Here is a 24,037-nt window from a genome sequence, read left to right as displayed (position 1 = left end):
CCCCCCAGCAGCCTTCCCCGTCACCCCCTCCCCGGGTTGCCGCCGCTTTCGGTGCCGTGCGGAGGCAAAGGGGGGGGGCGCGCAGGGGACACCCGCACAAGATGGAGGCGGCGGTATTGGTGGTGGCAGCGGCGGCGTAGCCCGGCCGAGCGGTGAGGGAAGGCGGCAGCCAGCGGGCAGGCGGGGGAGGGGGCTGCCGCGCTTCGCTCCCCCCCGCGGGCAGGGACCGCTCGCCCCTCCCCGGTCCCTTCCCACCCCCGGGCCGCGCGGCGCGGAGGCCCCCGGGGGGCTGCGGGGAACGGCGGGGAGTGGGGGGAGTCCCTGAGCGCTGGCCGCGTGGGGGGGGGGGGTCTGCTGCCTCCGTGCCAAGCGAGGCGGAGAGGAGCCGGGTACGGGCCTGGCTTCGGGCGGAGGGGCTGCCCCCTTCCTCGGGGTTGGGGTTTGCTCGGCATCCCTTCTTAATCCGGAGCGCTGCTCCGGGAGCGCCGGGACCACCGGAGCTGGGCAGCCTGGGGCCTTGCTCGGTGGGGTGCCCTCATCCCGCACCCGCTTTTTGCGAACTCCAGAATAGGCAGGAGAGCCCAACCCTTGCAGCCCCATCTCTGCCGCCTTTAGCCCAACCAAGCACCCTCAAACAAATGAGGGCCATAACAAAGAGTCCGCGTTTATTTTGTAGTCTGATCCTCGAGGTCCAGCTGGCTTCCTGAGGTGTGATGAGGTGTGACAAGGTGGAAGGACAGCAAGAGAAGGGACCAAGAGGAACCAGCTGAAATTCTGTTTGCAGCCAAGATGAGTGGTGAGGTAGGAGCTGCAGAGGCTCCTACATGTACTTTTTATAGAGCACAGCACATACTTGGGCAGATGTACGCTCCACCTCCCACTCGTATCGTGCAGAGCGTTGCATAATCTGAATTCATAGAATTAACAGAAATGGGGAAAAAAAGAATGCTATTTTCCCTCATTCCTATCCAACTATAAATCATTTTGTCTCTTAACCTATGTTAGGTGTGGAATCTGAGAGCAGCCAGTCTATGCCAAATCTGTTGTGAAGTATGGGGGGTGGACCAGAGCTTGTTGAAGTCTTAAAAGCATGAGAAAACACATTACTGCTGAGCAGCCTTACGTGTCAACCTCTAAGTATTCCTTTTGCGTATCCCTTTTAAAGAATCTACTGTTGCCATATCAGAACTCCAAAAAGAATGGATTCTGTTCTTGTCCTCTATGAAAAATAAACTATCGAAGATTCAAAGTGCCAGAAGTCTTACCGATTTATGAAGGTCTTATCTAACCCAGGAGAACAGTGCAACAGCATGGTCTGTATCTAATCTGTAGCGGTTTCTGCTTCCAAGTTGGGAAGCCAGTTAACCTGTACATTAAGTCATTTCAATAAGTGAATCACTATCTCACTTGCCTTCTTCATGCGACAACTTGATTTTAACTGTATTTGATTCCATTTTTCCCAGCACTTTTGGTGTCTGTTTTTGTTTTAAATATGATAAGCTTTTGCAAAGTTTTAATTCTGACGCTTTATACCCTTGTTGGAGTTGCACTGGAACTGGCTAGTTATAGTCACATTAGGTCCCCTCTTGCAAAGATTTGTTCATGCCAAGGATGTGAAGAGCCCTGCAGGGTTCAGGAGGATGATTCGTGCACAGAAGGTGCACAGACACCTCTGAAGGTTGGGGGCCACGTGTTACAACATCAAAAGTTATCCATCATGTAGGCTTATAATAGAGCTATGGGACTAATGCGTTATTTGAAAAAAAAAAAAAACAACACCATTCTGAGCTGACTCCGATTTGAATTCTCAAATGCGAGAGGCACAACTCAACTCAGTTCCTTGATACTCTCCCAGTTTTAAAAGGGTGCACGTTCAAACCCAGTGATTTCAAATGAAATCAGCAGATGCTAAGCCTGATAGGACAGGACAGGAAGCTGATGCTGGGCATCACCTACACATGGTGAGCTCCAGAGCCAAGGGGGCTCAAACAGAGCTGGGCACCTTCAATCATACTCCAGTTGTCCTCATCTTTATTGAGATGTATAAAACAGACTTCAAAAGGAGAGCAAATTATTTGGAATTGAGAACTACCCTTTTTTGACTGATGCTTCATTAACCCTCAGCCGTGAGCACTGCTGGTGCCTCTGCTTCAGGTGTTTGTTCTGGGTTTTAATTCAGAATATTTGAAATCAATGCAATTGCTGAAAAGGCCTCATGCTCATGAGCAGTTGAGTCTGGTTTCTCTGAGAGATTTGCCTTGGCTACTGGATTTGCAAGTGCTCAGCTGCACTTTCTGGGTGAGTGTGGGGCATCAGAGGTGACACAAGCACCATCTCCTCAGTGCTGTTCTTTTTAATCTTAACATGCAAATCCCAGTTTTCAAACCTTTCTTCAGGTAAAGTGTTCTGAAGATGGAGCTGAAATGATGATTGATGGTGGGAGAGATTTTGTTTTTTCAACCAAACTTAGCTAAAAGAAGTGAATTCACTTCCACTTAACAGGAAATCAATGAGGGTTGACGATCTATACTAACCTTACAGCATTATTTAATAGAGCACAATCTAATAAGAGAGTTATCAATCAGCCTAAGTGCTGACTGAATGGGTTGTGAAGCAGCACTGCCTGAACCTTGCATTAAAAGCTTATAAACCCATGTGCTTGGGAATGGCCTTTTAGAGAGAAATTGGGCAAAACAGCCCATAAACCACATTCACCCAGAAACTCTAACATCTTCAGAGTGTTGGATTCCATCTTAAAGGTCCTCTCCCACCTAAATGATTCTGTGGTAACTGCAATTAGTGCAGTGAGTGTTCATCAGTTTTAGGGATCAGTTCATTAGTACTGGCTATTCTGGTCTTTGTTCAGTCTTTCACCTCCAGAGCAGAGCTGCTCCAGCCCTCGCAGCATCTCCACAGCCTCCTCTGCCCTCGCTCCAGCAGCTCCACGTCCCTCTTGTGCTGCTGCCCCAGAGCTGGATCAGGGCTGCAGGGGGGGCTCCCCAGAGCACAGCAGAGGGGCAGGATCCCCTCCCTGCCCTGTGCTCACGCACTGGGGTGCAGCCCAGCACACGGGGGGGTTCTGGGCTGTGAGCACACACCAATGAATGGGTCATGAGGAGCTTCTCCACACCCAACACCCAACACCCCACCCCCAGGTCCTTCTCCTCGGGCTGCTCCATCCAGTCTGCCCCAGCCTGAGTTTGTGCTTGGGACTGCCCCGACCCAGGGGCAGCAGCTTGTGCTTGATGAGCTCCATGAGGTTCACATGGTCCCACCTCTCCAGCCTGGCCAGGCCCCTCTGGATCCCATCCCTTCCCTCCAGCATATTGACTGCACCACACAGCTCAGTGTCATCACAGACCTGCTGAGTGTCCCGACCTCTGGGCATATCTCACTACAGTTCTCAGCTGTGTTCATTATTTTCTAGGTTTGTCTGCTCTTCCATTATCAGATGCTTCAAACCTGGAAATTACTTGTTTAGTCTGCACCTAGAATGTGAAAAGGTTCAACAGGAAATGAGAGTCTCAGATGTTTTTACAGAATCAGAGAATCAACGAGGTTGGAAAAGACCTTTAAGATCATCAAGTCCAACCATTTCCTATAGGACAAGTGTACAGTTTCCTAAGAGGCTGGAGATAGTTTCACAACTCCACACCAAAAGGTTTCTGGATGGTGCCTAAACTGCTGTAAATACCGTATCTCTTAAAAACAATCCTGGTCATTTTGTGGTGTCTCTTAAGAAAGGAAAAATAAAAATAAAGTAATAGTAATCGTGGCTTCATCTGCTTTTTCTTTCTCACTTACATCTGGAAGTTCCTAATAAATCCATCACATAAAACTGCAGCTTCACAGACCTAACTAGCTGTCAACAAGTCTCACACGGAAGGACTGGTTATAGTAAAGGCTTCACTTTGCAAGTAAAACTAAGGCTGAGATAATAAACTCAGAAATAAAGGTAGGAAAACCAAGTAAACAGTATTTCAAGATAAACATCTGTACAGTAGGTGAGACAAACATTCCATCCATCTCCATTTTTATCACACGTCCTTCATACATACAGGAAACTTAATTCTGGCCAGCCTTATTTATGGAATCTTGAATGTCCGCTTTATGGTTGAATGATTTTTATCCCTCACTTTTGTATTTTTAAGTATGTAAGCTATGCAAGGGGGAAGAAACGCAACGAAAGCATGCAGGTCAGCCAGCTGGCACAAGAGAATTTCTTCTCTGCCTAATAGGGTCTGTCAGGGGCTCCCTGTTTCTTGTGTGGAGTTTGGACTATTTGACTCACCAGTTGGGTTGAGTGGGTGCTTTGCAGTCTCCTTTCATGAAACGTGAGCATGATTTTTGTTTCCCTTTGAAGTAGCTCATTCCTCTTCACTGCAGTGAGTCGTCAGATGCTGCAGGAGCCCTGGGATGGTTTGGTCTTCACTGAGAGAGACTCTTTCCTCTCCAAGCTGCTCCATTTCCTGCCATCTATTCTGAGTTCCTGCCTGGTGCATACCACAAACCCAAGCACAGCTCCAGGGCTCTGGGCTTGCAGAGCACCAGCTCCCTGCATTTGTCAGGATACTGGGAATTGCAGAGGAATGGTCTGGCTCTTGGACAGTGTGCCATCACTGCATGGGGCTGGGGGGTGACTGATGAAACCCACACACTGGCTGCTGGGGTTGCGCCTGAGGTTTCAGCAGGAACTCTCAAAAGAGAAAACCTGAGAAGGCCAGTCCCTGACAGACAAGGTGTTTCCTGGCAGTGTACTCAGCAGAAGGGCTGATGCTGAGGAGGCTTCACATCCCTGAAGGACGTGGGACTTGTATTTGCTTTCGCTAACAGCAAAATCTGCATAGAATCACAGGCTGGTTTAGGTTGTAAAGGACATTAAGATCATTTAGTTCCAACCCCCACATATCCCACTAGGTTGTGTTCACCCTTGTTCTTCTCACACGCATTCAGATCAGAAGTCCCCGGTACATCTTTATCTGGTAGACAGACAATTCCCCTTTGGGACACATTATTATTTAAAACTGCAGAGGCTCCTTTTCAACTACCAGTAGACTGCTCAGTGCATTCATCTAGCACAGAGATGATTTCTCTCTCAGCTGTCACGACAGAGCACCGGCCAACTCCAGACCTCTTCAGGTCTGCCCATCCCCTTTTGAAGAGGGGCAAGATGATGAAGAAATCAATCCTAAATTCTCATTTAAAGTAGTTTATGAGTTCTGTCTGAACAGATTCTTTCCCTTAACAGATGACTTTCTGAAAGCAAGCTCTGTACTCCTAAAGCCTCCATAGATTTACTCAATTTCCTCCACAAGAGTGAGCTTTCACAACTCTTCCCTGCCTCTCTGTGTCACGTGAAGTAGAGTCAGGCCTGACCCGTGTCCTGAGACACCTCCCCGAGCATTCACACACACACAGAGCTGGATGTCAACTCCGTGCTGCTACCCACCAAGCCTCGCTTCACCAGGGCACAGGCAGCTCTAAACGCCTGCAGCGCTCCGAGACGTCTGTGGCAGCAGCAGCAAGCTCCTCTCTGACCTCTGTTAAAAATTACATGGAGGCCAAGGCAGCCAAGGCAGGTGCCAGGTTCAAGAGGACGCTGCAGCTGCTGTTTGACCCCTTCCACTGCCCAAGGCTGTCTCCTGCTTAGCAAAAAGCTCATCAAGCTGGGGTTCTTCAAAAGCAAGTCAGCAGGACACCACCGCCTGTCCTCAGGCCACCTTTCGAGGGCTTTGTACCCAACTCCCTTCAAGAGATTGTGGGAACATCGCCAGGGTTCTGTGCTTGCTGGCCCTACCTAAGAGCAGAGCAAGGCAGAGGGCTTGTGCATGGCCCAGAGAGATAGGGGTCAAGAGAAGCAGCATCACATCAGCACAGAACATCTGTGCAGCTGCAGCAAAATAACATCAGCACCCTCATATCAAACCACTGCAGTCACTGGGGGTTACCCGAGTACGTGAGCTGCCGCAGAGAGCTGCAACATCACCTTGTCTGGGTCCCGATGGAGATGAGAACTCAAAGTTCTGGTAATGCTGGGAGTTTTCCCTTCATTGAGGTCTGGGCAGCAAACCTGGATATTGCTTAAGGCAAAGAAGAAAATGAGAGAGTTACCAAAAGTTATGTCCCAGCTAACCCAAACCAGAGTGACTCAGCAGCTACAGAAGGGGTGGACGGTTGGGAACTGCTGCCTATATGACCGAGTTCATGTGCTTCTCAGCTAGTAGTTTCCTGTAGCTCCAAGCTCTCACACAGAGAAGACACTTGTCTCTTGGCACATGTCCCTTGGGATAGACTCTGGAAAGACTGGCTGAACCTGACTGACTGTAATAGGGAAGAAGATGCCGACTAAGAAGATATTAATGCTGCAATCCAAAGGTATTGTCACAACTAGTAGCCATACCTGCCTAGCACTGCAGTCAAGACATAGCAGTGACCTGGCTTCAGAATAAGCCACGAACGTGCATATGGGCTGTATTTCAAAAGGACTACTGAGATGTATGGAGCACAACATAATCAGCTCTGGGGTCCCCAACCCAAGAAGGATGTGGGGCTTCTTGGGTTAGTCCAGAGGAGGCCATGGAGATGCTGCGAGGGCTGGAGCAGCTCTGCTCTGGAGCCAGGCTGAGAGAGCTGGGCTGGGGCAGCCTGGACAAGAGAAGGCTCCTGAAGGGGAGACCTTAGAGCAGCTCCAGTGCCTAAAGGGGCTGCAGGAAACCTGGAGAGGGGCTTGGGACAAGGGCCTGTAGGGACAGGCCAAGGGGAATGGCTTTAACCTGCCAGAGGGGAGACTGAGATGAGCTCTTAGGCAGAAGCTCTTCCCCGTGAGGGTGCTGAGGCGCTGGCCCAGGGTGCCCAGAGAAGCTGTGGCTGCCCCATCCCTGGCAGTGTTCAAGGCCAGGTTGGACACAGGGGCTTGGAGCAAGCTGCTCCAGTGGAAGGTGTCCCTGCCCGTGGTAGGGGTTGGAACTGGATGAGATTTAGGGTCCCTTCCAACCCAAACCAGGCTGGGATTCTATGATCAAGATGTATTAGAAGGAGAGCAGTCATGAAGAGCCAGGAATTCCTAGAACACATGTATCAAACTAGGAAGCTACCTTACTCCCCAAAATCCTGCTCTTCCACATTTGCTATCCTGGCATACCCCACCCTGGGCATAAGCTACTCCTGATTTCTGAAGCACGAGCATTTAGATACTCAAACAAGCCCCAGCTCACCAACGCAAGCGCCTGCAGACCCATCTGTAATAAAACCAGCGCCACTCTCAGATCCCACTCGTTTATTTAGTTCTTTCGTTATTTTTCATCTCTCCTCTGTTCTAATGGTCACAACGTTTATAGCAAACTCCCTTGTACTCAAGTGGTGGCTTGGGACGTACTGGTGCACACACATCAGAAGTGCCAGGCTTCGGCTGACGTTGGTACACCACCAGTCCAGCAAGTTACTTTAAAGATCAAAACATACTTTTAAATTTGAATGACTTTAGTGTGCAGCCAAAAGATGGAACAAACTGGCCCTGGAGGGAAGAACCAGAGGACTGCCTGGTTGGTCTGTGTTCAGAAAGCCCCCTCCCTCTGGTTGTCTGAACACATTTCCAAAGCAATTCAATCCAGTCACGTTGTCTGGATCTTCTCACATCATCCTGCAATTTTTCTGGTCCCCATCCAAGAGAAAATCCAGAGATTGTTGTGTTGGTTCTCACCCCGTACAAAGCTCTGTACCTACTGAAGGCAGAGCAGGGCTGCATGCAGTGAGCTGGGGAGACACATGCTCCCCATCCCACCCCAAGCATCTCAGAAGGTGACTTCTTGTAGCTACCAAGAATCATTCACTAAATAAGTGAATTAAAATTTGCATAGGCAGATAGAAAAGTCCAAACCTCAGTGGAAGTGCAGTGAAGGGGCTGAAGCTCTTATTCAGAAGGATGTTTTCTAGCCCGTGGTGGGTTTTGTGAGATATTCTATTTAACGAGTTTACCTTAGATGCAATTTATAACGACGCCGACTGAAGAAGCTGATCTGATACCAAGAAACTAAGGTATCTGAAGTCTTCTGTGCTCACCAAGTTGAATTATTGTGTTCCTCTTTCTAATGCTTGATTGTTCTTGCAACATACTGCCCTGCTTTTTTTCCCTCCAATATACGAGCTGAGCTTTAGCCCTGACAATTGACTGTTTTCCAAATGACCAGTTGAAATGTCTCTTCCTACTGAGGAACAAGCAGCTGTTAAAGAGAAGTGAAGCAGAGGATCCCTGCTTGAACTGATCGCATAGGGCAGAAGGAATGAGAATATAAGGGGTCATGTCACCAGCCCTTCCAAGAGATACAGGCAGGGTGACCCCAGGGAGAGGGTGCTCAGCAGGAGATAAGGGTGGTGAAGAGAGAACCGTTGGGGAAAGCAGACTGACCAGAACCCAGCTCCTTGGGATACCCGCTCTGTGAGGGTGGGAAGTGGCCTTGAGCTCCCAGGATGCGTTTGCAGCTGGCAATAAGGAGACAGCACTGATCAGGGAATGGAATAAGCAGAGCAAAAGAAGAGAAGGCAGTGGAGGAGGAAGCACAGGGAGCTGTTACAGCAAGTCTGGAGTTGCTCTGAACACAGACCCATCCCATGATGGGCTGAGTTCCCACAGTATCCTGCAGCTGACACCATCCCAGCAGCATCACTGTGCTGGGTGCTGTGGGACTGCTCACGGACAGGGAATGCTCCCAGAGTAAGATCTTCTTGTGCTGAATTTCACTATTTCCGATTATTCTGCTTGGGACTCACTTCCCAGACAGTATTCCCTTTTCCTTGACCTTATCCATAATTAATGTACTAAAAGCTGTGCTTGGAAAGACTAACGAGAACAGAGCTCTCAAGTGGGCAAACATGAAAAAAATGAATAAAAAAGTAAAGAAACACCAGGTAAAATTCTCCCAATTGAAGTTGCAATGAGAATATATTTATCTTTTGTGTTGAAGACTGCTTGGGGTGCTTCCCCCTTTAGTAGAACAAAGTCCAGTGCTCACAGCATGGTGTCATCCTTGTGCTGGCACACAGAGCAGTCCCACAGGCCAAACGCTGGCCATCAGCACAACAGCGTGGAGTAAACCTGATCCATGATCCAGAAGGGAATCTGAGCCACAGCCATACCAGTCGCTATAAGGACATCCCACTCCGCTTCTTTGAGTCCTTCCGTGCAATGGGACTGAAGGACAAGATCTCCTTGTAAATATGCTCTTGAAAAACAGAACAAAAGAACCAGGAAGGTGTGATATTAGAGGACACAAACAAAAAGTGTGAGTGTTCTCTGTGCAGAGAGGAGGCATTCAGTGGGGAGGTTATGGCAAGAGGTTATGGAAGCTGGAAGAGAGAGACGAAGCGGAGAGAGACAAAAAAGTCTGCCCGAAGAGCTGGAGGAACCTTTGCTGAATGCATAAAGGCAGAGCATGGCAAGGGAGCTGTGCGCTGCCATCATCAATCTATGCTTTACCCAGCACAGAATCATAGAATGGTCAGAGTGAGGAGGGACCCTAAAGCTCCTCCAGCTCCAACCCCTGCCACGGGCAGGGACCCCTTCCACTGGAGCAGCTTGCTCCAAGCCCCTGTGTCCAACCTGGCCTTGAACACTGCCAGGGATGGGGCAGCCACAGCTTCTCTGGGCACCCTGGGCCAGCGCCTCAGCACCCTCACAGGGAAGAGCTTCTGCCTAAGAGCTCAGCTCAGTCTCCCCTCGGGCAGGTTAAAGCCATTCCCCTTGGCCTGTCCCTACAGGCCCTTGTCCCAAGCCCCTCTCCAGGTTTCCTGCAGCCCCTTTAGGCACTGGAGCTGCTCTAAGGTCTCCCCTTAAGGAATTTTTTCTTCTGCAGGCTGACCCAGCCTGGCTCGACAGCTGCTGTACAGGAAAGAGAGGGGGGTAGGGAAGTCCCATGCTAAACAGGAGCTTCGAAGAAAATGAACTTCTTACTTCTCCACTCATCTATGGAAAGCTTTTCGTGTTCCAGAGAATCGTCATAAGACTCTTGTGCTTCTGTCTCCTCCTCAACGTCTCGGAACCGGTCAAAATAGGGGTGAGCCAACGCTTCCGTGGCTGTCACGCGCTTCTCCACGTCCAGCTGCAACATCTTGTCAAGCAGGTCCACTGCTGTAGAAGACAGGAATAGGGCTGAGCAAGGTGTTGGTGGAGAACAGCATCCTGTGCCGGGACAGGTGCTCCCAGCACTACATCTCCAGACCTAAAAGAGACTCCTCAACCTGTCCAGGGGAGTGTGGAGCTCCCATCGCAGGGGATGCAAAGTCTGCCCAATAGCAGCCTCAGGGAGCTCCTACTAACAGAGCTGGAGACGTAAACGGTGCAGAAATATCTAATTAGTCTTGAATAAGCCTTGCTGCACAGATGGGGCTGAAAGAACATAAGAAATCAGCAACTTCAAGACAGTTTTCAGTTTTAGTCATTCACTTTGGCCCCCACAACTCCGAGCCCTCTTAACATGAGTAATCTATACAGAAATCTACGCATCTCTGGTAAACGTGAAGGCAGGAAATGCAGATACCCTCTAGTCTGTCAGCCCCATCCCCCCTTGGTTTTAACATCTTAATACTTTCAGATATAGAATAGTTTTGCTCGCTCTTGCCTTTCATCTGCTCAGGAAAATTGTTCCTTGCAAGAGATCAGTTTTTGCCCTGAAAATTGCACTTCTTGGATGAATAGATCCAGGTTTTCAACAGTTTAAAGAAATACCAGTTCCTCAAAACCATGATGCCTTTGATGCGGAGCTCAAAATAATAATCAACAAAGAAGAGGTGGTTTGTTTATCTGAGTGCCCCTGATCACATAGCACCTGCTTGGCTACAAGCAATGACTCCTGGAAGCCAAGATTGGCCAAAATTTATCCCAACTCTCATACCAGATGGAGCTGCTAATGCAACTGTCCTAATCCCATAACTGCATCCCATAACCTCCGCATCCTGTTACATCCAGCACCAGCTCTTCTGGCTTGTTGATATGAGTCAGAAGTTTCTCTCTTCCTCAAGCATTGTGTGTTACAGGCTGTGTCATTTTAAAATCAAAGAAGTAAATAGCTAAGGTCAGCAGAACATTGCCATGTTAACACCAGCAAAGAGTCATTTTGCCTTTAATTCCTACTTTTGTGCCCAGGGGCACCAACCTGCAAGGGAGGAAGTACGAGGAAATTGTGAGAAGGAGAAATAAGCATGGAGCTGTAGTGGCCAAGCTGCCCCCTTCCAGCTGTGAGAGCTCCTGAGGAACCCTGGAGATGACTTACCCTGAGGATTGGCTTTAGGGAAAAGCACGGACAAATCCTTCTTGGGGATTTTAGGGAGGGACTTGATGTAACTCTTGGCCTGAAAGAGATGTGAGGAGCAGATGTAAGATACAGCTCTTGGGACTCAGGGCTCAGCTGAGCAAAGGTGACTGAAGAGAACAGCAAGTCTCCCCAGATGCCACATTTTAGTCACCAGTTTGCATGGAATCATTTTAATCAATTGAGATACAGAAATATTTCTGCTTTAAGGGCCAAACTGGAGAACAGAGGAAGGTTGGTAGTTTGCTGGGGCATCAGGGACCTCACTCGGGCATCCCTGCAATCCACACCAGTTCCCAGTGCAATGCCAAATCCATCAGATGTTCCAGTAGCAAAGAGAAGCATCTTCCTTGTCATGAGGAACAAGACTGCTGTCACTCACTACTCTTTGGTGGTGGACAAGCAGCCCCTCTCCCATCTCAAAGCTATGGCCAAGGCAGCCCCTCCTCACCACACACAGCAAGACTCAAATCCACAGGGACCTTCCTTACCGCTTTGTCCTCCAGCTTCTCCACAAAGTCTTCTCCCGGATGCCCCGTTACTTTCAGGATCTGAGTCAGTTGATCCAGGTCTGGCAGCTGTGTTAAAGATCACCCATGTTGGGGGTGAGCCCTGGACACCCCCAGCAGCTCAGCCTGGGTGCTGGGTGCTGCAGAGCCACAGGGCCCAGGGGAGCTGTGGGTAGGTTACGATACAAACCTGTACAAGCAGAGGCTCACAAGACTGACAAAACCAGCTTTTTTCTTGGAATGCCATTTTCATCAACAGGCAATATTGCTGGCACAACTCTGCCGGGGCTATGCCGCGGGCCTGGGGGATACGTGAGGTTTTGGGGATGGAGCTATGGCTGTGTGAGGCAGACTGACATAGAGCACACGTGGCCAGCACAGAGGTGTGCTTCTAAGGCTGGCTTGGCCCCCTCCCATTCTCCCCATTTCCCTCCAATTACCTCCCAGTAAACCAGACTGACTCCTGCTTTTCTCATTCATAAAAGCCCCTTCACACCCCCCAAGAACTATTACTCCCCCCAGGGAAAAGGTTTAACTTGAAAGGATACAGTCTTTTCCTTTAAACAGCGTTTTCCCAGTCAGCATTTCTGCCATGATACAGCCAATAGACCAGATATCCACTGTTCAGAGAGCAAAACAGATAAAACCAGGACAGTAAAAAGGCAGCCATGATTGCTGGGTTGATGCTTTGTTGCTTGCAGCAGGCACCAGTTTAAATGTCGCTCCCATTTTCCACCCTCCCCTGTTGTTTCTACGCTGCTAAAATCTCTGCTTTCATCACTTCCCGCAGGCACGAGCTCTGGGAGTCGTGCAACAGCCTTGAGACTCACTCTGCTTTAGGGAACACAGATGATAAAGAGGGAAAACATCTGGAAGATTATATGAGATGTGACCCAGGTGTGGTCCAGGGATCCCTGGGCTGGTCACCAGGCAGTCACGCTGCTGCTCACCTGTCTGGTTGTAATGCATCCAGTTCAGAATGACTTCTGGGGCTCTGTACCAGCGCGTAACCACGTAGCCAGTCATTTCAGCATCAGTGTGTCTGGCCAAGCCAAAATCCAAGATCTGCAGTTCACCAAAGGAAAAGGGAGAAGGAAAGGCAGGAAAGAGAAATCCTACAGGCAAGCGAGAATCTACTTCCAAAAGGAAACAAAGCAGATCCAATCAGATAATAAGGAAGCTCCAACTACACCACAGCCACCCATGGCACAGTTCAAAGAACTAACAGGTTTGTTTTAATTCCCTTGGGAATTGCCAGCTGGCTGCAAAACCACCCTGCCAAAAGGATCAGTGCTGTGAGCTACCTGAAAGGTCATTTCTTTTCTCAAAGCTTAAGTTTCAACTCTATGAGCTTTATTTAATTGAGCTGTTCCACAGCCCAGCAGCTCGCAGGCCACCACCACTCACCCTTTCCTATCAAAACACCTTGCAGCTGACTGGCAATGGCCTCTCCCTCAATACTGGAGGTGAATATCCCTTGACCCAGCCTCTCCAGCCATGCCCTGTAATACACGTTGCAGAAGAGAGGTGCCAGAGCACTGCACCACTGAGCTGCAAGGAAACTCCTCAGAGCAATACTGAAAATAGCTTTGTGTGGAATCACAACCACCACGTCAATGAGAACCAAAGGGCAACTGTGGCTGACTGCAGTTATCCGTCAGGGATAATACACCTAACACAAGTATTGCTCAGCAGTATTGAATTTACTTAGGAAGTCGTTAGGAACTGCCATGAGGCAGGAATTATGACAACAGGATGTTCATTCCAAGTCTTGGGCCCTGATTCAGCAAGTTACATCAGCAGGTGAGTATTTCCCACTGCCTGCAACCGCTGAGTAATGCAACGCCTTGAACCAGGGCTCAGAAGGAAGGAGGAAACATGACAGTGCCAAATTCCTGCTGGCAGAGCAGTTCCTCCACGATCCGATATGCTACAAAGTGGTGCTTTTCCACCTACCTTCAGCTGACAGTCTTCATTCACAGCCAAGTTGCCTGGCTTCAGGTCCTACAACAGACAAGAGTGGAGTCATGAGGATGTCTGGAGTTGCAACACATCCACATGAGCCTCAGCCAAACCTCTGCTTGCCTTTGACAGGGTCCCATAACATCCCAGCTCCAGTGCCTGTACAGCAAAGTCCCCGTGCTGCTATACTGCACAGCTTTACATTACTGATTTTTTTTTCTGAAATAGTTTCAATTCAAAAAGCATCATAAAATGCTTCTCAGCTCATCAGAAAATACAGAGTTTCCTCAAAAGCTGCCCGAATGGTCAAATCCAAACAGACACAGGGACAGGAGGAGAAAGACCTTAGAGCAGAGAAGGCTGTTAGTGAAACGATATTGAGGAATTTATTCACTTTACAACCAAGCCGTGTTTCTCCTAAACAGACAAAAAGCAGAGGAAAGGCACACATGAACTCACCCTGTGTATGATGCCAGCTGAATGGATATACTGCAATAAAAAGAGAAGCCACAATGTGATCGCCAGCAGACAAGACTTCCTGCTCTCCAGCTGAGAAATGAGAGCTACAACAAGAACTTGCTGAGAACAGGACTCCGCAGCATGCTGCAGATCCTGCACTGAAACCTCTGCACTGAATTTCTGACTATTTGCCGTGATACTGCCACTCTAAAGAGGAGGTGTGGAGCAGCAGAGGGGAGTTGGAGCTATAGCTCTTTAGCGCAAGCGTACCAATAGCCTCAAACTATCAAAGGCATCAGGATTACAGGGAGGAGCACAGGCAGCAGATGACAGGAAAACTTTGTTATTTTGGGTGTTGAACTATGTGGGGCAAAAAATAATGTAATTGTCCAATCACAAAACCTGACTACGTGGCTGTTGTCAGACCAGTTAAAGCTTCTGTGTGTTCTTCCCCCCTTTATTTAAACTTCAGGTAACAGTGACCCGTGGAAAGGTGTTATGAAGATGAACTCATTAGTGCCTGGAAGTCCCTGCTCTGACTCCAGGTGAGGGATGTTCCACTGTCTCCACAGCCCAGGTTTGACTGCTCTCGGCTCTCAAAGCTGGTTACAGCAGCAAATTCCTTCCTTATTCTATTGAACAGAAAATCATTCCCTCCATCTCCTCCCTGAGAGCCTCTGTGATGAATTCAGCAGAGGCTCCTGTTGCTGCCAGCCTCTTTCTACACAGTTTTGCCAAGGGTTTTGGGCTAGTCAAAAAACAGCACAACTGCTGTCATGGTAAAACCGGTTGCCAGGGTTAGGACTGATGCTTGCTTCAATAGCCAATTGACTGATGTGAACAAGCATTCGCTTTGTTGATGTGTGCTGGAAAAAGAGCAGTTCAACAGCAAATATCACAGGAGATGCCATGAACCCCCCCAGATCTTCCAGCTAGTGTTGGAAGGGGGTTTAGTTATGGTCAGCCCAGAGGTGACATGTAGAGGAGACACAGGGAGTCACTAAACTCCTCCAGTCCCACCTACCTTTAGCCCTTTCAGCATTTGGTAGACCAGGTACTGGATCTTTTCATCACTGAATTCATGTCCCATGATCTTTTGTAAGTCTGTCCGCATGTATGGCATCACCAGGTAGCTAAAAGGCAGTAAGACAAGGCCCTGAGTCTAGCAGAAAACCACAGGGAACCAGACTAGCCTTGTTCTCTCTCAGTTGGGCTTCTTGGGGGCTTTTTTTGGCTACATAACTTACTGTAACTAAGTTGAGTTGCTGTGACAGTGCTGCTGGGTGACTAGCACAGCCTGCAGTGATGCTGGGAGTTCAACCTGCTCTGAAAATTGCTCTCTCTCCTCCCCTTAAATCAGATATCTGGCATCAAATAAGATCAAGGATGTTTCAAACTCCAACGATCCTGAATTAGTTTGCTTTAGACATTGAGTGATGTCAGTTCCAGATGGCCTTACACCATCCAGGAACTGAAACATCTTGTGCAGCTTTAAAGAGCCTTGCAAAATTGCTGTGTTTGCTTCCAAATTTATCTTGGTAATGTTCTGCAGCCCTGCATTGGACGACAACATCGAGCTTCCTCCAGTCTTCGGCCTGCCTGCTGAGACTGCTCATTAGTTGATAATCTTCCAGCAGGAACTGCTCTGAGAACCTTCAAACACTTCTCCTGCAGGCTGCTAAACACCCAAACCCAGGCACACGCTGCTCATGCCCAAAGATGGGAAAGGGAAAACTCATCCAGCCTGACCAGCAACTGAGAGAAATGCCCGAAGAAAAAGAAAAGCAGCACTGAGAGGAAAAGAAAGCCAGATCTTTAAAATTCTGTTCAATTACTGAGAGGGCCTGATGAACAACTCCTGTCCCATTCTGAACCCAGCTTCTTAGCTCAGCAGTCCCACAGGCAGCACGTTAGCACGGATCATGATGCCTGTGATATGCCATGGAATGTAAAGCTACTTTGTTAGACACCTTGGTCTATCTGCACCGTGTTCTTCCAGCTGCAAGCATGGCATGGGGTCTGTTTGTGTATCCTGGGTGGTTTAGCCACAGGAACTGACTTGTGCTTTTGCTTCTCCTTGGGTTTTGGGGATGCTGGCTTTAGTCTGGCCCCTTTTCAACCCCATCTGTGGGACTGCACCTCAACCTGATCTGTTACCCGGCTGCTAAGTCATAGGCATCTTGGGCAAGGGCTGTGAGATAGAGCAAATGTGAACTTACAAGTCCTGAAAGCCCTGGTAGGAGGCAGCAGAGGTGAAGACATCAAGAAGCCCAATGACCTGATGGAGAAGAGAAGTAGCCCACATTTAAACCTGGAAAGCATTTGCTGAGCACGTGTGGACTCAGGTGGCAGCTCTCCATTGACACACGCACAGGGGTGAGCACCAGGAACTCCATCTGAGGAATCTGAGGACTCCTCACTGTGCTGTGCAGCTGCTTTTCCTCTTACTAATACACGGGAGCACCCATTACACACCTGCTTCAGCCTGGTGCCAACTGGGCACCGGAGGCAGGTAGCAGTTAAACCCTGAGACTGCCCACATGTGCCAAGTGCCAGGACCTCTCAATTAAAATAAAGGTGATGCCACCAGAAAGGAGTCTCCCACGTGGCAAGAACCCACCCTGCTTCAGCAGAAATGGAAAGAAATCATAGCATCAGGGAATGGGTTGGGTTGGAAGGGACCTTAAAGCTCCTCCAGCTCCGACCCCTGCCACGGGCAGGGACCCCTTCCACTGGAGCAGCTTGCTCCAAGCCCCTGTGTCCAACCTGGCCTTGAACACTGCCAGGGATGGGGCAGCCACAGCTTCTCTGGGCACCCTGGGCCAGCGCCTCAGCACCCTCAGAGTGAGTACTTACATTCTCGTGTTGCATGTGCTTCAACAGCATGAGCTCTCTGTATGCTCTCTTGGCAAAGATCTCTGACTGGAAGGGGCGGCAGAGCTTCTTGATAGCCACCTTCTCCCCTGTCTTCTTGTCTATGGCTGAACTGTGGCAGACAAATAAAAACCAGTTCTGACATCAGCACTATTCTGTGATACCGAAGGTCTTCTCCTAAGGAAGAACTAATTCTGGAGCTCGCAGAAGGAGAGCAAAGAAAGGCCTCTTGAGAAACCCAGAGGAGCTCCGCACACGCAGGCATTGCCCTGTATAATTTGGGCAGCAGCCCGTGCTCTTTGGAGATCCAGGTGGGACACCAAACAAAGCCTCAGTGGCCATGAACCTGCAGAAACAAGCTGGAGCTAACAGAGCTGTGAGAAGAGGGAAACACAAATGGGTAAAGGTCAGAATTAGTTCTAACTCTCCCTTCCCTTTCCCTAACACAGGGAGATAAGGGAACAAAGCAATTCCTGCTTTGCCATCTGCTTGGAGGTTGCTGTCTGTTAAGGTACATCAGCTGCCTTTGCTGTGCTCTGGAGCAAAGACAGTGGCTGTCACACACTGAAAATACAGGCTGCTGGAGCAAATTCCCCCACATTTGGGATCTTGGATGCTATACATACGCTTCTGTGTACAGCAAGTCTGGCTGAAAGTGAGTGTCCTGGGTTCAGCAAATGAACTGCTACCTATAAAGCAAATGAAAACACAGCACAGCAGCTGGCAATGGAGATGTGATGTGTTATTGCCTCTGGTCACACGTGCTGTTTGTGGCTGAATAGGGTGATGCTGTGATGCCTCCTCTGCTTCTGGAGGCTCTTGGGTTGCAAGGGAGGCTCTGGGTCTCACGAGACAAGAAGTGGGGAGACAGTCCTCAGCCAGAGAGAGCTGTAATCTGGCATCTCAGTGGTGTTTTCCAGAGGGATCTTGGTTCCTCAGACCCTCCTCGGCCCCTCCAAGAGGCAAAGAGATGCAGCTGAATTGCACTGTGGGTTTCCAGGGCAGTTCCCACCACTTTGTAAACCCTGATCTCCATGGGAAGTGGGAGGGCTGAACATCAGCATGTTCAGTCCCACAGCACAGGGTAACCAAGCCCACATGAGTGCTGGCATTCGCCCTTTGCGCGCGTCCTCCAGCCTTGTACAGGCATCTTCCCCACCTCCTCTGCAGGGACACATGGTTCATGCTGCCACAGTCCCCAGCTGCCGGGCTCCAGCCACTGCTCCTTCCTTGAGGCTCTACCACAGAACTGAATCAACAATTACTGTGTCCTCCAGGGCCATCATTCAGAGGCAAGACATCATAAATCAACATCACAAACAGTTCATTTTGTTGGGTTTAGGGGTAATAGCATTAGGAGAGGTGGGAACATTCCACTCCATGTGGCCTTCCCTATGGTTCAACACTGCAGAGGGGTTATCAGCTCCTTGCTGCACATCTTGGAGGTCTCTTGCACAGCTTTTTCTGACTGTCAGCCACAGACGATGAGTTGTGATGCCTCCAACATCAACCTGGGCTATCAACAGCTCCCATCAACCACCCTGATATCAGGGCAACCTCCCATCTCTTTGTCCCTTCCAGTTGCTCAAAGCTGTGCGTGATGAGAGCAAAAAGCACCTTTGGGAGTGTTTGATGGCAATTTCACCAATGCATTCAGCTGGGAAAGGCAAAGGGAGAGGCAGGAACAGCTACACAAGGCAGCTTCAGCACTGAAGATCCCAGTGATAGTTGTCTCAGCTTCAGGACTTGAGCAGGCAGAGAGGATGGCACAAAGGTTTCCAAGGAGCCAGGGAAGGAAGCAGAAGGGACTCGGACCAGAGAGTCAGACAGGTTCAGGTTTAGGGCAGGTTTCCTGATTCGATGGTGCATGTTTTCACTTGCCTTCCCTGGAGCAGCCAAGCCCCTAGTGCAGGAGAGTCTGTGATGGAGCCTCCAACCCAGTACTGACTACGCTGCTTTCACCCTTACCATAAGGCACAGCCAAAGTTAATTCAGGTGATGCAGCCAGGACCGGCTGGCAGAGATGGACAAGACCAGCACTGAATGGTCAGAATCCCAGACTGGTTTGTGTTGGAAGAGACCTTAAAGCTCCTCCAGCTCCAACCCCTGCCACGGGCAGGGACCCCTTCCACTGGAACAGCTTGCTCCAAGCCCCTGTGTCCAACCTGGCCTTGAACACTGCCAGGGATGGGGCAGCAACAGCTTCTCTGGGCACCCTGTGCCAGCGCCTCAGCACCCTCACAGGGAAGAGCTTCTGCCTAAGTGCTCAGCTCAGTCTCCCCTGTTTTAAGTTTGAACCCATCACCTCTTGTCCTATCGCTGATGTAGAGTCCCTCCCCACATCCTTGTAGAAAAATCTTCTTCCACCACTTGCATTCAGGTGGAAACTAAATCACTACAGATTTTGGCAGAATTAATGAGGGATTTAACACGTTTGCTGTTTTCCCTAAGTTAGTTTCTCAGCTGATCAACGGGGGTATAAAAACCAGCAGCTCCAAATAACGCTGGGACTAGAAAACTTCCCAGCAGTTCCCAGCAGAGGACAGCAAACTCTAAAACTCCACAGGCTTCCACCTCGTCTGTGTGAAGGAATCCTCCCTGCTGAGCACTGCCTATGGATGCTGCGACCACCACCCCGATGCGGGGCTGGTTCAACACCCACTGCTCCCTTCCCCGAGGCCTCAGAGCAGCCGAGACTATCACAGGGACCAGTAAAAGATGTGTCTTGTTGATGTTTGGTTTTCTCTGGTGTGCAAAGAGACTTTGGAAGGATTTCTCTTTCCCTTTTATGTCCTATTTTCTTTTAGTCTTCCTGCTTTCCTTTGTGATAAAAATCAGAAAATATTGTGCAAATATTAAAAAAAAGAGACAGGTTTAGGCCTGCCTGGTTTTGAAAAATTCACTTAAGCATCTCGGAAGCTTAAATGAACCTGAACAGCAAAGGGGGAAAGGAAACACTGGGTAGCTGGGGGATAAGAACAGAGCCTGGGCCCCAGGGTGTCAGGATGAGCTGGGACAGCCGGCAGAGACTTTGCCCCACACCTACAACAGAGGACACACCTGCTTATGCAGCTTGGTGTGTTATGGATCAAGTGCTCTGCTGAGGTCTTGGCACTGGACTGCTTCAGATTTAACCTTTCAGAAAGCCACTGTAAAGCTGGCAAGGTATGACTTGTGCTTGCTCTTGCTACAGGTGCCTTTGCCCAACTGATTCATTAACAGCAGTTCTGCTGCTCTCTTGTAGGCTGGGCATTATCACCAGCTGGGAAGGAAGTCCCAGTCTGTTACTGATCCTGGGTTTGAGTAATTCCTATTTTAGTTTTTCTAGCTGGAAGCTGAATCAAGGCAGACGTCGTCTTGTCCGGCTCCTTTTCCAGGCAGCCCAGCATAGAATCATAGAATGGAATCACAGAATCAACTAGGTTGGAAAAGTCCAACCACTACCCCAGGACTGCCAATACCACCAGTAAACATCAGCTGCCATGATCTAAGTAGCAAGGCCATGCCACAGCATCCCTGTTCCAGACAGCCAGGTACTTTCCCCTGGTTGTCTGACACAAGTCTCAATGGAAGCTCCAAAGCTGCCTGATCTCCAGTGCTGACAAGACACCCCAAGGTGCCTCCCGGTCCCCAGCAGCCCTGCCTTGGTCCTCAAGCTGCTGCCTAAGGACACCCACCGAGGTGACTCCCCTTTGCCCACCCGGGGTGATCACAGGAGGAAGCATCTCGGTTCCTTCACGCAACGAGGTCTCCAACCCGCTGCCTGCACTGGAGCGGGAGGCAAACCGCCTTCGTCACTCATGCAAATGTCCTTCCCTAATGGAGGGGTGCCCAGAAGCACCTCCTCGCTTCCCCTTGGTGTGACACTTCAACACCCCGAGCTCACCCCATGCGGGCAGGGCCCCACTCACCACACTGAGCCGTAGGCTCCAGACCCCAGCGGGTGGAGGGACGTGTATCTCCTGGGCAGCTCCCAGAGGGTTTTGTTCACCTCCTGTCTGTAGAAGCCTCTTCTCCTTGTGATGTTCATCGCCCGGCGGGTGTGGGACTGCCACCCCCCCAGAGTACTGGTGTACGGGAGGGCTTCTGGGGTGAGAGCAGGACCGGCAGCCCTCCTGTGCTGCTCAGAGAGGCTTCAGCGAGCTTCCTCCTGCGCTTTCAGCTGCAGTGAGCGCGCAGGCACATGCCTTTCGGCCCTCCCTCCGCCTCCACATCGGGGAGGTGAGGCATCAGGTTTCGCGACACGCCTCGGTCTCTACAGGTGCCTCTGGGCTCTGCTGCGGGAGCCGAGCGCCTGGCACACACCTCTGGGAGCCCCGGCACCAGCGTCTCCTCCTCCGTGCTGCCGCCGGGCCACCAGCCCAGCAATAGCCTCGTGGGGAAGGGGGTCTCGTGAACCCTGACTCTGATGAGTAAGGACTCGTGGAGCCGGGGAATCCCGGGGACAAGCCACAGCGCCTCGTCAGACAAGCAGGAACATTCTTCCTTCCAGCTAATGGGGGACAGCTCCAGGCTCCTCGTGATGAAAGGTACCAGGCTGTAAGTCCACAGAACAGCGAGGAGGTGATAACCATTTTCTCCCAAGCCTGGCTTCCCAGCAGTTTTCCATCTTCCACCCTTTCCACCTTCATTGCGGCGACTGCAGTGAGGAGGTTCAGGAGCAGCTGTGAGATGGGTTCATTCCAAGATCTGCTCGCGCCCCAGGCTTTGCCGGGTCTTGTTCTATCTCCTACAGCAGATCTAACCCCTTCTCAGGCAGCACGGTGCTCAAGTTCACTGCTGCACCCACCAGGATCAGGCCAGCAAACCCAGCACACAAGAAAGTCCGTTCCTGGTGAGCAGGGAACACCTCGGCATTTTGCTGCAGCTTCAGGAGGCTCCGGTGGGGCTCCCACACAGAGGGAGGTGCATCCTACACACTTCCCAACGGAAGTGACTAAGCTCTGCCTTACCAAGCCAGCCCGGCTGCTTACAGAGTGCTTTGCCACCCTCACCCCAACCCTGCCTGTAGCCTCTGTGCCTTCCATCCATGCCACCCACAATGGTGGCCCTGCTCCGAGTGCACCCGCATGGCAGGACCAGAGCCAAGTTACCTGATAAATGGGAATTACAGAAGAAAACCACCATGAGGGGGTTCAGAAAAACTAATTTTACCTCCTTACAGGCAACCACTGCGGTACGTATCAACCCTCACCTCTTCAAACAGCCACAGCAAGGTTCTACAAACCACCACCAAGGTGCTATGGCAATGTTTTATCCTTGCTTATGCAAATACATGTAAATAAACCACAGCTGTAGCAACAGCGCAGTCAGGAAACCAACCTACAGCAGGCTTGGTGCTATAAATACACCTGTGAACAAGAGGTGTTACAGCAAACTCCCTGGACTTAAGCAAACATGTAACTTGGTTGTTATTTTATGAACACAGCTCTTGCTCAACTACACATGCACACACAGGTCATCGTGCACAATTAAGGAGTTCTAAATATCTAGGGCATGTCTGGGCTATAGAAAGATGAATTAATTCAAGTGACTGATCCAAATTGAATAGGAACCTTGAGTTAAATGATTTGATTTTGTACAAGGAGTTTATTTGTTTCCCCAATCCAATTCTCACTGATTTTAGTGGGTTCTTTTGCTAATCAGGTTACATGATCTTAAAGTTCTTTCCAACCCTAACCATTCTGATTCTATACTGTAACCGAGCACATCCTGGAATTGTCTATCTTGGGTACTTTGGATTTTTTTTCCTTCCAGAAAACAGTGTCAGGTCCTTGGCGGGGCTTTCCCCCCCTCCTCTTCTCTTGGTTTGCACCAAGGCAAGCAGAGAGGGAAGCAAGCAGGAGGGCAGCTCCCACACACCCGACAGAACACCCCCCACTGTTCTTGTACTCACTGTGACTGCTGCTGGGGAGCACGTGTGGTGGGTATCTGACCTGGATCAACAGGAACCACCTCAGCAGATAAGGGCACTGGGAACATCAGTTACTGAGGGTTTGGTCAACTTCAGTCAGTTGTTCTTCAGTGTGAAGTGCGCCAACACTCCAGAGAAGCCAGAAGAGCTCCACCATGGAGCCGTGATGCTCCTGCTCCTGCCAACAGCCTTCCACCACTAACTAGATGGCAGCTGAAGAGGAAAACAAATCACTTTTAAAACAGGCAAACCGGTGGTACTGGGGAAGGGTCCCAGTCTGGACAGGTACCAGATTGTTGGTCTATTGTGGTTTTGTACCAAATAGAAAATGGAAATATTTTCTTCTGCGTCCAGTACTCGTGGTCAGACTGAGCTATTTTTGTAGCAAGTGGGACAAGTATGGGCACAATCCCATGTCGGTCAACAGGCCCCGTGGCATCAAGCCCATGCCCCAACCACCACACACAGGATCCCCTTCAACACAAGGGAGGAATAGACACTGCGTGAGCACCAGCCCCTCAGCGCAAGAGGTTTGCAAGTACCATGAGTGCAGTAAATCTGAAAAATAGGTTTTATTTCTTAAACCAGTGGTATCATGACATCTTCTCTGGCATAACCAATTACAGCAAAGTTCATGGATAGAACCCAAAGAGCAGATCTCTTCTTGCAAGTGTGTCCTGTTCAGGCTGCACTGCAGGCAAGGGAGTGCATCCCACATGGCCTGCCTCCAAGGACGAGCTCCGGATGGAACATTCCCACTCACACACACAGACACACACAGACACACACACACAACGTCTAGATTGGGTTTTAAAAACATTTAGCAATATCTGCACAAAATCACACTGTAGCATCTACACATAAAATGGCAGATTAAAAATAATCTTGCTGTAGGCTTAGAGTGTATCTACATTTTCATTTGGATACCTGGACTGCTGGTCCAGCAGAAAAGGGAGGGGTTTATGTCTTGATTTTGTTGGGCTGAGGAGAGTTTTATCCCAGAGCATGACGTAACT

General features: G+C 49.8%; 1 protein-coding gene and 1 long non-coding RNA gene across 6 annotated transcripts; one reads left to right on the top strand and one right to left on the bottom strand.

Moving 5' to 3' along the window:
- The first annotated feature begins 15 nt into the window (after positions 1-15).
- Positions 16-17,076, top strand: LOC308229008. 2 transcript variants are annotated; one of them, XR_013958321.1, is made up of 4 exons: positions 16-152; positions 677-6,375; positions 14,706-14,778; positions 15,786-17,076. It is a non-coding gene; the product is annotated as an uncharacterized lncRNA (long non-coding RNA). The 2 variants fall into 2 exon arrangements; XR_013958322.1 differs by lacking the exons at positions 14,706-14,778; positions 15,786-17,076 and adding an exon at positions 9,849-9,970.
- Positions 5,958-23,436, bottom strand: MAPK13 (mitogen-activated protein kinase 13). 4 transcript variants are annotated; one of them, XM_080632728.1, is made up of 13 exons: positions 23,004-23,436; positions 21,019-21,746; positions 17,090-17,219; positions 16,453-16,511; positions 15,258-15,366; positions 14,234-14,263; positions 13,769-13,816; positions 12,763-12,877; positions 12,361-12,432; positions 11,795-11,874; positions 11,265-11,343; positions 9,947-10,123; positions 6,884-9,218 (listed from the first exon to the last, which is right to left on the bottom strand). In XM_080632728.1, exons 2-13 carry the CDS (start codon positions 21,135-21,137, stop codon positions 9,139-9,141), a joined length of 1,098 nt encoding a protein of 365 aa, XP_080488854.1. In that variant the 5' UTR covers positions 21,138-21,746; positions 23,004-23,436; the 3' UTR covers positions 6,884-9,138. The 4 variants fall into 4 exon arrangements, with proteins under 4 accessions (XP_080488855.1, XP_080488854.1, XP_080488856.1 ...); XM_080632729.1 differs by lacking the exons at positions 6,884-9,218; positions 23,004-23,436 and adding an exon at positions 5,958-6,080 and having other exon boundaries at positions 21,019-22,979; XM_080632730.1 differs by lacking the exon at positions 21,019-21,746.
- Positions 23,437-24,037: the final 601 nt, after the last annotated feature.

This window comes from Psittacula echo (genome assembly GCF_963264785.1).
Source record: "Psittacula echo genome assembly, chromosome: 22".
In the NCBI taxonomy this organism is placed as follows: Eukaryota; Metazoa; Chordata; class Aves; order Psittaciformes; family Psittacidae; genus Psittacula; species Psittacula echo.
This window is presented reverse-complemented; position numbering and strand designations above follow the sequence as displayed.